Below are 13,267 nucleotides of genomic sequence, written 5' to 3' on the forward strand. Positions count from 1 at the left end.
ACCTGGAATATTGTGTCCAATTCTGGGCATCACAATTGAAGGGAGATGTTGACAAGCTGGAATGTGTCCAGAGGAGGGCGACTAAAATTATCAAGAGTCTGGAGAACAAGACCTATGGGGAGCGGCTTACAGAGCTGGCCATGTTTAGCCTGCAGAAGAGAAGGCTGAGAGGAGTCATGATGAAAGCCCGTGTATAAATATGTGAGGGGAAGTCATAGGGAGGAGGGAGTAGGCTTGTTTTCTCCTGCCCTGGAGACTAGGACGTGGGACAATAGCTTCAAACTACCGGAAAGGCAATTCCACCTCAACATTAGGAAGAACTTCCTAACTGTGAGAGCTGTTCAGCAGTGGAACTCTTTGCCCTGGAGTGTGGTGGAGGCTCCTTCTTTGGAGGCTTTTAAACAGAGGCTGGATGGCCATCTGTTGGGGGTGCTTTGAATGCGATTATCCTGCCTCTTGGCAGGGGGCTGGACTGGGTAGTCCACAAAGTTTCTTCCAACTTTATGATTCTATTATTTTAATAGGTAAGTTTTTAAAAACTAGATGAAACAGGTGTGGTTGAATCCCTAACTCTAAGCAACGCCTTAGCTCATGACAGGTTGACATCTGACTGTAGTAGGCATCAAAATAAACAAAGGTTTCTATAACAACACACCCCAAAACATGCACATTGTAAAAAACAATGGTGATGCGGGCATGACATAACTGTCATAAGAAATACGGTATTCATGCAATACTAGTGTTAGCAAATGTAACAACAATATTTACTACTAAACAGCATATTTGTCTGTAGTTACAATATAAGTGAATTGTTCAAAAAGATTATACATTTCACATCAAAATCCAACAGGGGAACTTACTATATACAACACAATGACTATACTGTACTGCAAACATATACCCATACATTAATAATATTTATCTCCAAGGGAAAAAAAATCACATGTAATAAAGATCTTCTTACGCCTAAGGTGAAATATTAATGCACCTTCTGCCCAATTAACACACTTAAAGCAGATCCACCTCTGCAACCTTTGGAGCACCCTTGTGAAGTAGAAATGAACACTTTCAGTGATACACACTTTCCCCATATTACGCACCCACACACATTCAACCTCCATATTGCTTTGGGTGATAAATAAAAACAAAAGCAAATAAATCACCTCACATTTAAAATGGAAAATGCTCCCTGGACTCATATCTTTTCAAGTACATCCTAATGAGTTTTTTTCCCCAAGTCCTATAACAGACATTATTAATTAAGTGAAACTTGAGATGAGTTAAGTCAGTTCGGTTTTTCCACTGGGTTGTGTATGTTTTAATATCCCTTTCTCTCACAATGCCCTCAAACACTGGCATATCTGGATGAACTTGTTACAGAAGTTCAGTAGAAGATTCTTGTTCTGGAGTGTTCAAATATTGTTCCAACCTCAAAGCAGTAATGTTTCTAAGTAAGATGCATGATACCTTGTGCCATTTCATTACAATTGTTTAGGGTTTTTTTTTTAAAATGTTATGCTTTCCAGCTATCTGTACATAGCCCAGGGAACTTTAGTTACTAGGCAATTTAAAATTTTAATAAAGTTCACTTATTTCAGACTGAAACACACTTATTTTTCAAGAGGGAGGAAAAAGTGTAAAATATATCATGGGACAAGGCTTAATCAAAGCTTTTTAACCACTGTAAAGAATTAATTTTGACCTGTCATGGCTCAATGTTATGGAATCATGGAAGTTGTCGTTTGGGGAGGCACCAGCACTATTAGGGAGAGAAGGCCTTATAAAACTACAGCTCCCATGATTCCACATGATTGAGTCATGGTAGTTAAAGTAATGCTGAACTGAATTAATTCTACAATGCGAAGATGCACCTCTACTGATGCACTTTCTAGTTATGTGTGTATGTATATATGGGGAGTGAGAAACTAAGACTGAACTCCTTGAGGTTTAGATGTCTTGCATTCACTTATGAATGAGATGCACTTGGATGGCAGGACAGCTGATTCCACTTGCATGCACTACATTCGTAGTTCTGTATGAAGACTTGATGCATCAATATACACTTTTCCTCCTAACTAAATAAATACATGCAAAGATGGTTGGGAGAAGCTTGCATCCTCTGGAAAACGTGGATGTCAGAAGTGATCTAACTAAAAGTTTTCAAGCAACCTAGCACTTTACTGGTTTGAAAGAAACTTCATTATTTTGGCATTGTGAACTTAAAAGCCCAAACACATTGTGCTTAATAACTTTCAGTATTATTGCAATATTCATACATGTCATAACCTTTTGCACATGTTATTAGTGCTGCTAAACCAAAGGAATTAGTGTTGGTGGATCAAGGCAATGCTCTCTTGTATTGCATCATATGTGTTTGCTATGATTAATGTGAATAACTGTACATTGTGCCAACATTTGGTATCCTGCCTCTTATAAAATAAACTAATTTAATGACTGTGCATGTTCTGAACTTCCTGGCTTTATATACAGAATTTCATCAAGCTGGCCAGCTAAGTTTCCAGACTCAAGTGGCCAAGCCTCAAATCCGCCTAATTCCTTCTTAGTCCTTCAGCTAAGCCATTCAGTCCCACAACTTTCCTTCCTTATCAAGAGTTACCTCTCTCATAACCACAATCAGCTGATAGCTTGGTGCAAAACAGGACAGAAGTTATACCAACTGAACTTATTGTTGTTACTGATTATTCATGGAAAGAGTTCAAAGCTTTCTAGGTGTTGGACAACTTCTCTTTAAAAGATACAATATAGGGCCAGCTCACAAGCTTACAACCTAAATGAAATCAGGAAAGAAAGGAATCATATATCCAGGTACCAGTCCTTCATAGAGTTTCAGGAGTGTTATACAGATTAGGAGGAATATTTGCTAAGAGAAGAAACACAAGCAGCAGTTGGTTCCAGTCAAGGCAATAAACTGTATCTTTCAGTAGCACCACAATTGGTTCCAGACAGACCAGTAGACAAGGCCTGACCAAAGATATCTGTTGTTCTTGTGTATCTTCAAGATGTTTCCAACTTATGGGGCTTAGGATATGCAATTCCCCTGAAGTCAACCAGTGGGTTTCCATGGCTTAACAGGGAAATGAACCCTGATCTCCAGAGTTGTAGTCCATCACTCAAACCATGATACAAGTGGTTCTCAACCTGTGGGTCCCCAGATGTTTTGGACTTCAACTCCTAGAAATCCTAACAGCTGGTAAATTGGCTAGGATGTCTGGGAGTTGTAGGTCAAAACACCTGGGGACCCACAGGTTGAGAACCACTGCACAACACCATGCTGGCTCTCACCAGATATAGGATAAGCAGTTTCTATTTATTCTATCTTCAAATGAGACTCTTCACTATTCCATCATTCATATAGCAAAGCACTTTATTATTTATTTATTTATTTCATACATTTGTACCCCTTTTCACCCCCGAGGTGAAATGACTGTGCATGTTCTGCCTCACAACAGAACATGCTTCCTCACAACAAGCACTATTCGGTGCCATCACAATCATAAAAAACATTCAACAAAATTAACTAAAAAACATGTTAACAGTGTTATAGTCATGTGTACTGTATATTAAATACACCAGAAATACAATAGTGTTGATAGTATGTGTAGTGTTTTATGATACCATCTCAAAAGTAAAGCCATTTTCTCTTGATTTTTTTTCTGAAATAATTGCACCAAACTGGAAATGTTAAAAGGAAATCTTTAAGATGAGTTCATTTTTGAAATCAACACCCAATAACAAAACTGTAATACTTCAACAAAGTGTTCAAAGACACTGACTCCTTTCTTTCAACCTTCCTCACTGCAAAAATGTGCACTAAAAAAACCCCCCAAACTCAGCTTGGTGTATCAGCCAGTTTAAAATGCAAAGTAGGTACCCTGTTTGCCATCTCTGAGGCAAGAAGTGGTAATGTTAAGAGACATGGGCCTAGGTTTCATACAGAGGATAAGACCAATGTGCTTCATATCATGCAGGACCTGTATGAAGAAATATGTAACTACTTGAGCAACATAATCTTGCTACTAGTATTGCCAAAATGGTACCATAAGTCTTACTTCTGAGATTATGTAAAAACACAAGGCCTGCTTTTCTTTTGTTTTTCTGTTGCAATAGAACTTTGTTTGCCATAATCAAGAATGAACATTACACACTGGATTATTAGCTAGCAGTTATCCCGCAGAAACCAACAAGACACAACAATATCTTTCACAAGAAAATCACAACATGGCAAGAAGAAATTTTAATTTTGGTTCCCAAAATAAAAGGGAGAAAAAAATAACAGTGCTCACAAAACATTCCAAGATGTAAAAAAATGCTTGAAAATATAAGATTGGAAACCACTAGGAACATTTTTTTTAAAAAGAGCTTCTGACCGAACAAGACATTACCTGTGGAGCCTCCATTAATATTCACTGGATGGGCCATGCCTGCTCACTGACAAATCCAGAAACAGATTGTTATGAGTCATGCAAATCAAGCATCAAGTCCAACCAGGCATGCAACCTGAAACAGAAAAAAAGAAGAGCAATTAAAATATTGTAGTTCAAACTTCAGTGTCTGTTCGTTAATAAAGGATCAAATGGACATACACATATACAATTCTACAATTCAAACAGGAGAGGCCCTTAAATGGAAACTATCAACAATGCCAAATCAAGAGACATTAAGAAGTTTAACCGCTTGTCAACCTCCAGATCAAGTATTACTATTCTTAAAATGTGTCATGGATGCTTGTTTGACCTGTTTGTATAGACAAATGTTGGTTGACACCACTATATACAAAAGCCCTTTCACAACACAACCATATTTGTAAAGAGAAATGGAGAAAGAAAGACAATGGACGTAATGAGGGGAAGCATGTGAATACACAAAAACTTCATAAACACACAGGAATTCTAAACACATATTTTTAATTGCCTCAAGCTGTTTCAAAGGTGCTGCAGTCCAGAAACTATCAGCATTTAATGTGTTATTTTTGATATAATGCTTGGGGGAAAGATAAATGGGAATTTACATATAAAGAGACAGGCTGTTTCAGGTCCCCAGGTCCTATCCTGCTGAAAGAGTTGGGTGGCCCTACTTCCTCAAGCCAGAGGGCTAGTCTAAACATGAATAAAAATCCAAACTCACCCTGAACTGGCCCCTGACAGTCTTCACACCATTCTATTACTTCCAGTGAATTCTGCAGGTTAAACTGGCTTTGCCCTGCTTCAGGAAAAGTTGTGAGATGCTCCAGACTTTCCTTGAAACATCAGAGTATCCTGCACCTCAAGGCAGTGTGGATAGCTGCACTGGGTCCGAGACAGAGCAGTCCCCTGCCCAGTCAGGACACCACCACTGTCAAGTTTCCCTTGCATTTAACAGCTCAGGAAAAATGAGACGATTGTGTCCATGTCACCACTGTTGTCACCTTCAGAGCTCTGTGTGACATCCATAGGGTGCCCATACAACCATAGAGAAGATGAGATGTGTCCCCTCCTTCTTCATGATTGTGCAGGTGCCTCTCCAGAAGTCAAAATGGGGCTACTGCAATGGCCAGGCACTTGCACAGAGCTCTATGGATGGCTAGGAACTGGCAACAGTGACACAGTCCAGAATTGGGCAATGGGGTCTCATACTAGCTGGGTCATAGGAACTCCAACCTGCCACCACAGCAGGTTGACTGGTGAATGTGGCCATGTCTGGGATAAATCTGGAACATTTCTGTTCTCAACTGGCTGCTATTTTTGCCATGCAGACTTGACCAGACATCAACCTGTGTGGAAAATGAACTGTGAAATGTGATTGTGAATACCAAGTTACACTATAGTCTCAAGTATGAAGAAAGGAGTGGATAACTGAAAATGACTTCCGGGTCCAACTAGATTGCCTTCTTAAAGAAAGCACAGCTGAACTTGTATACTAAGAAAAATGCCCTCTCAGTTTGGTAAACATAAATAACACAACACAGTACATCTTTCTCACATCAACTATTACAACAGCTGAAAATTGTTCCTTGAATGTGTCCTCCACACAATTTCATAAACAGCAAACAGCACACATCACAGCAATGACTACAATGTGTTTTGTCATTCAGCAACACTGAGGTTAGCAGTAGGTGGCTGTAACATAAACCAAGCACTAGCAAGATTATCAAGTGGAATTGATTTGCAAAAACAATACAAACACCCCATCTTATTTGTAGGCAACACCCAGGCTATTTATCTATATATGGGTGTGCAAGTATTAAATGGGTATATGTTGGGGCTTAGGTGTTCTCTCAGAACAGGTACCTGAAAAGACAAACTGTTTCTCAGGACAATCCTTCAGGGTTCTTGCCCTTACAAATCCCCTGTTTTTACGTGCCTGTCTCATACCTGCCTGAGATTACTGAGTAGTGAAGACTTCAGGGCAAATGTAAGAGCATGTAAGGACTGGTTAGAAGTATTATTTGCTAATAGAAGCTGCACTTGGATTGGGAGAAAGCTTTATTAATTCAGTATACAAACTTTTTTTCTATCTAGAAAGCTAGTGCCAAATGTCTTGACGTTTACATCATTTGGCAGCATGTGAATGGTTGCCCATAAATTCCTTTTCCACATAGAGCCAAGTGTTTATTCACCAATGCACAAAGCTGATGAAAGCCTTTGACCAATGCACAAAGCTGATGAAAATTAAAAGGAGGAATGGGGACAGAGGCAGGGGAGAACATGCTTGTTCTGTCATGCACCTTACAGGCTGAGGCCAGAAAATCAGAAGATGATGTTAAGTTAGGGCCTCTGTAGTGGGGTCTTCGTTGTCTGCATTTATATCCTGTGAAGTGAGTGAAATGGGTACATATACTAAACTGTATGTGTGTACTCAGATAGCCAGGGAACACACCATGCATGCACAGTAAAATAAACAGGTACCCCAAGGGCAACTAAAGCTCTGACAGAATGGGGTGCAAATTTCTACACATAAATATAAAAATGATGCATCTGCTGTGTTGTGGGTGTATGCAATATACACCAACATATCTGCTGTTAGCATGAAGTGTTTACCCTATGGTTCAAACTTAAACCAAGCCACAAATCAAGATTAAAAGGCAGTATGATATTATGGTTAGTGTCAGACAAGGACTCTTAGAAGGTGAGGGTTTGCATCTTCACTCACTCATAAGCTCAGAGGGTGCAGTTAGACCAAGTACAAGCTCTTAGCCTAATCTAATTCACATAATTGTTGTAGAAATCAAAATCAAAATAAAGACGAAGAAATCCACATGCTGTACCCAGGAAAAGACAGATATAAAGGAAAAGACACGTGTAAAAGTGGCAAAGAACATGACATACATTCACTGAGTGGCATAGGAGCTCCCTGTGGCTCAATGAATGGATTAAACCCTTGTGCCAGAAAGACTGAAGACCAACAGGTCGCAGGTTCGAATCCAGGGAGAGTGCAGATGAGCTCCCTTTGTCAGCTCCAGCTCCCCATACGGGGACACGAGAGAAGCCTCCTACAAGGATGGTAAAACATCAAAACATCTGGGCATCCCCTGGAAAACATCTTTGCAGATGGCCAATTCTCTCACACCAGAAGCGACTTGCAGTTTCTCAAGTTGCTCCTGACACGAAGAAACAAAAACTGGATAGAATTAAAATAAATGGTCCAAATATCACCCATTTTAACTGTAGTATCAAGAGAAAGTCATGGTCTAAGCACTTGGCCATATTGTCATATGTAACGAGTTTATTATAATCACTCTATATAACAAGAAAGAGCACCCAACTAGTGAACATTTAACTATAATACTGAGGTGCAAAACCACATGGAATAGTCATTTATGAAGGATAAGGTTTATGGCAGAGAAAGCACATAGAAGGGAAGATAATTAAACTGCAAAATCCTAAGTGTTGAAAGGATTCACCTCATGTCAAAAATTTGTGAAATAGAAGCTCCCATATGGTTTTCACATTCATGTGCGAGAAGTTTTAGTTTATTCTCAATTCCAACTGTACACTGCCTCCCTGGGTTTCCTACCACAGTATGAAGATGTTTTACTGGGCAGCTAGCCAAGGTACAATGTTTAAACCAAACACAACCCTGAGTGTTAAGAGCAAACACACAAAAAAGGCCCCTTCCTAGGTTAAATAATCATATGGCACATGTCTCCAGGGAGTTCCTCCTGAACAAACAGCACTGAAATGAACAGCATTTGTATTTGTGTTCATGTACCACCCACATCAGGACAGGAAAGCCACATCAATTGCCATGTCCCACACCAAAATGGGTAAGGCAAAATATTACAAATTGTCCAAGATTCAGGATAGTTTCCCTTATGCAAAAATAGAGTTGTTACTGAGACACAATACAAGGTAAAGTTGAAAACGGCATCTCAATGACCTGTGGGTCCCCTTCCCTTGCTAATCAGTTTTAAAGCTTCTTATAGCCCAAACTGTAAGTCAGAATTGTTCTTTCTCCCATTTAAAGAGAGCAGAAATAATTATATTTTAGACCTACAAGATCTGTAATACTATCAATCACTGGTTACACCACAAATACAGTCTGCCCTCTGTCTGCATGATTGAATACCCATGCTTGAATTTAAAAACAAACACAAACAAAAACAAAAAGGAAAACTTTGATTGCATAGGGGGCACTATTTTACTAAGCCATTACATATACTGGGACTTTGGTATCAACAGGGCGATCTGGAACCAAACACTAGTGAATCCCAAGGACCCACTATATATCATACAATTTCAAAACCTCGAATTACAATAGCTATGGAAGTTCTTTTGGTCTCTTATCATTTTTGCTCCATCCTCCTTGGGTGATTTTATCTGATTTGTTATACCACTAAATCAAGTGCCTAGGCATGCTTTTAACATGTCTTATCAATTGCAGGAACACACCTGGAGCCAATTTACTAGGAACTGCAATTTCTTTAAATACTTATGGTATTACAGACCAGCTAAAGATTGCTGCTCAACTAATTTGCATGTTTTCCTCTCTCCACATAGATGGGGTTTTCAACATTTCCATTGGAAGAAATCTGTGGACGTTTTCTACTCAGAGATTGGAAATGAAACCTGGGTCCAGTTAGGATTTCTGGCAGCAAGTCCTCTCATTCTATGTGCCCTCTGTTATGAAGAGCCCATCTGCCTCCATGCTTTATCATTATCGGAGATACCACATAAGGGGACATGTCTCGCTTTAATTTTTAGCAAGTTTTATTCTATGGGGCACTGCTTCTTAAAAGGTGGAACCCGACCCCAAATGTGGTTCCACATTTGGGGTCACAAAATATTTGGCAAAGGAAAAGGTTTCTGCTTGCCCCTCCCCCCATTTGCATAAACTTGTTAGCAACAAAGTGCAGTCTTTACAGTGGACTTTTCAGAAAGTGCTTCAGCTGTGCTTCATAAAAAGGAAAAATCAACCCATTTAGCAAGTGGGTTGTTTTAGGTTTTTCGGGTTGTATGCATCTATGGCAGGCATCCTCAGAGGTTGTGAGAACTTCACAACTTCAGAGGATGCCTACCATTGATGCAGGCGAAACGTCAGGTAGAATGCTTTTAGAACATGGCCATACAGCCCAAAAAATCTACAACAACCCAGTGATTCCAGGCATGAAAGCTTTCGACAAACCATTTAGCAAGCCTTGCAAACAATGGTTTGTTATCAGTAAGTGCTTGATTTTATTTATCTATATACACGGGGACACATAAAAATTTCTCAGGCAAAAAGGGGTCACAATGGAAAAAGTTTAAGAAGCTTTCTATAGGGTGCCTGAAAATTATCTTTCCAATTTCAATTGTATAGAATTGACATTGTAAAGAATTTTTTCAGACACCTTGTACTTAGTTGTCATCTTTCTTAATTTGTATTATTATTCTTACAATGAACAATCTTATTAAGTCACCAAAAAAGGTTATTACAGTGTTTAACACTGATTATTATCTGATGCAAAAAGCTTACAAAAGCTAAGACCACAACAAATCTGTCCGTTTTAAAGACGTCAGGTGCCCCTGTGGAAACAGACCTAATTTCAAATGAAATATATCTTGCCAAACAAAGATTTAATATTGCTGTCAGAAATCACAAGACACAACTTCTTATCAGTTATTGCTTATCTTAGCGAGGGCTTTACTGGGTTATATACAAGATATGGTGCATAAACTCACCAGGTGCGGACAATAAAAATAGAGGTAGAAAACTTGGGGTGGGGGACTTTGGAAGTTTGCTAAAAGGGATCCATCAAATTCTGTATTGTTAAAATTAGACATCTAAACCATTTTCAGGAAGTTAAAAAAGTATATTATAAATCTGTCCGGTTTTTTAAAAATATGCATATGTTAATATTAGGTTCATTAACCTACAAAGAAGCAGAACATAGAATAGTTACTTTTGGAGAATAATTCCCAGAATCCCCCAAATGGCATGGCCAGGACTACATTGAACATCAGGGTTATTTCAGCAGTTAACAGCCTGTTTGCGAGAACCTATCTTTCTCCAAAACAGTTTAATGGGAGATATAATCCATAGTATTTGGTATCATGAAAGGTAGAAGAACATCAGCAAAGATGTCACATGAACAAACTTTTAAAATGTATTGTTGAAGGCTTTCATGTCCAGATCACTGGGTTGTTGTAGGTTTTCTGGCCATATGGCCATGTTCTAGAAGCATTCTCTCCTGATGTTTTGCCTGCATCTATGGCAGGCATCCTCAGAGGTTGTGAGGTCAGACCTCACAACCTCTGAGAATGCCTGCCATAGATGCAGGCAAAACGTTAGGAGAAAACGCTTCTATAACATGGCCATATAGCCCAAAAAACCTACAACAACCCAAACTTTAAAAACGTATGAGTCGCCTTCTGAAAGCAGTTTTGTTGCAATGAATGCCAAGATGACTAGAACAAGGGCACATATCACTGTAATGCAGTTTTAGAAATGGAAAAGTCTTAACTGTACTAGTTTAATTTCACTTCCTCATTTTGTCCAGAGCAAATGGACCTAATTGGCACTAAACATAAGCTGTGAAGGTAACAATATTTTGAGCCATCTCTAAAATTTTGTGGCGATGAAATGTTGCCATTAGGCACTACACTTTTATTGTGAATATAGTTTTAGTTAGTTTTAATTAACCACTGATTCTGAGGGTTCCAAATATGTCTTTCAATAGACATGCCTGGAAAAGACAAAGCCACTATATAAAAATTGTGGTTAAAGGTTTCCCAACACTTAAGAAACTGTAAAACTAAGAACATTCACCCTTTAAGGATTTATATGTAAGCCAGTCTTGGTCTAAAAATTCAAAGAATCTTAGCTCTGGCAATAGCCTGAAAACATTGTAAGTTCCCTTCACTGTAAACTGAAGAACCTGAACAATAAAAAGATTAATAGGCAGCATACTTTATATTTTATTTCATTTTTTTATTTACTGCATTTTTAGCTCTGTTGCAAGGCAAGGTAGGTTACACTATAAAACATAAAGCATAAAATGTGTACCTATGAAATCACGATGTCATTGTCAAATTTTTAACACAATTAAACCTTTTTACAAAAAGATAGCCAGAGATGTAGCCAGATAAAGTAACATAGTTTTAAAAATTCCACTACAAAGAATACACATTGTCAAATATCTTAAAAACCAGACAAAGCACGGCAATGGAAAAAGATGGGGAATGTCCTTTAGTGCCATCCTTATAATGCAGAGGAAAGCAACTGTGGGTGGCCAGGGGGGCTGACTTGGCCTTCCAGGAGACCTTTTATGCCTGCAACCTCCTGCAAAGAATTTTTTGGAAAATCCTCTCCAAAGCTTCCACACACGTGTGGAGGTATTTCTGCCATGCTTCAAGAACAGGCATGGGAAAGTGTTTTGGACTTCAATTCCCACAATTCCTAAAACCCAGTGAGCTGGCTGGGATTTCTGGGAATTGAAATCTAAAACACCTGGCGAGGCCTTTTAAAAACCAAGACACTAATAATCTTTTGTTTTGTTTTGTTAGGCTGTGTAATTAGTAAATAAACTTCCTTTCACTTCTGCAGAACAAGGTCATTTTTAAACACATGGAAATCAAAGTTCTAGATGGCTGAGGTTAAGTATAGTTGAAAAAGTTAAACTCCATTTTTTAAAAAATTGCCATATTCTTGAAAAGATGCAAATAAAATAAAATGTATCTATTATGCAGACTAGTGACAACCTTCTAGATCATGGAGTAGTTCGATTGTAAAATTTCATACAGGTTGAGTATTCCTTATCTGAAAAACTGTGGAGCAAAAGTATTTTGGATTTTGGGTTTTATTAAATTTTGGAAAACAAGTTTTGTGTGTGTGTATACAATAAGATATTTTGGAGATGGGACCCAAATCTGAACATTACTTTCATTTATATACACTGAATACACATAGCCTGGAGGTAATTTTATGTAATATTATAAATAATTTTGTGAATTAAACAAAGGTTTTCGTTCATCTAACCCAGTGGTTCCCAACCTTTGGTCCTCCAGGTGTTTTGGACTTCAGCTCACAGTTCCCAACAGCTGCTAAGTTGGCTGGGATTTCTGGGAGTTGAAGTCTAAAACAGCTGGAGGACCTAAGGTTGAGAACCACTGATCTAACCATAAGAAAGAAAAGGAGTCACTATCTCAGCCATCTCTATGGATAATTTTAAGTTTTGGAATACTTTGATTTTGGAATTCTGGATAAGGAATGCATAATCTATATCAAACAAATTGCTTATTCTTATTATCAATGTTTATTTATATCATTTAAAAACTCTTGACTAAGAGTTTTACTGCATGTGGCATCAAAACATACCGAGATCTGATCAAAATAACTTTTCAATCATAAAGTTCCAGTATTAAAAAAAAATCAAGGAAAATAGATTTAGAATTAAGGTTACAGCTCTATGCTGATATTAGCTAATACACTATCCAGAGAGTGCCCTATATATTTGTGTACATTCCAAGCTATAATCAGACACCTATTCCTAACCAAAGTTCAGCTCTAAAGGTCAGATTTAATTGCACTGCTCTACAGGCCAAGACCAAATCCAGAGAACTGCTGCCAATCTTTGCTGTCAACAGTTAACTTGCAGAGTCTGGATGTATGAGTCTTTCCAATTTATGCTGCAAAAACATTATTTTATTTTCTCAAGGTGGAGCTCACAGAAAGAAGATGAAAGATGCAGTGTATATTTGTTCACTGGCGAATTAATCCACAAAGAGCCACTGAAATAGATAAGAACGAGCCATGTCAAGCTTGTTTCTGATTCCCAAATCTTGCCGTCCTA

The 13,267-nt window shown here is 38.4% G+C and overlaps 1 protein-coding gene across 2 annotated transcripts in view; it reads right to left on the bottom strand.

The window, feature by feature from the left end:
- The window catches only part of KANK1 (KN motif and ankyrin repeat domains 1), a 122,807-nt gene that overhangs the window by 47,920 nt on the left and 61,620 nt on the right, over positions 1–13,267 (bottom strand). For both annotated transcript variants that reach the window (XM_060762251.2, XM_060762252.2), the window contains exon 2: positions 4,404–4,518. In XM_060762251.2, the coding sequence (XP_060618234.2) occupies positions 4,404–4,440 (37 nt within the window). In that variant the 5' untranslated portion in view covers positions 4,441–4,518. The remainder of the gene's footprint in view (positions 1–4,403; positions 4,519–13,267) is intronic.

This window comes from Anolis sagrei, chromosome 2 (assembly GCF_037176765.1).
Source record: "Anolis sagrei isolate rAnoSag1 chromosome 2, rAnoSag1.mat, whole genome shotgun sequence".
Taxonomy (NCBI): Eukaryota; Metazoa; Chordata; class Lepidosauria; order Squamata; family Dactyloidae; genus Anolis; species Anolis sagrei.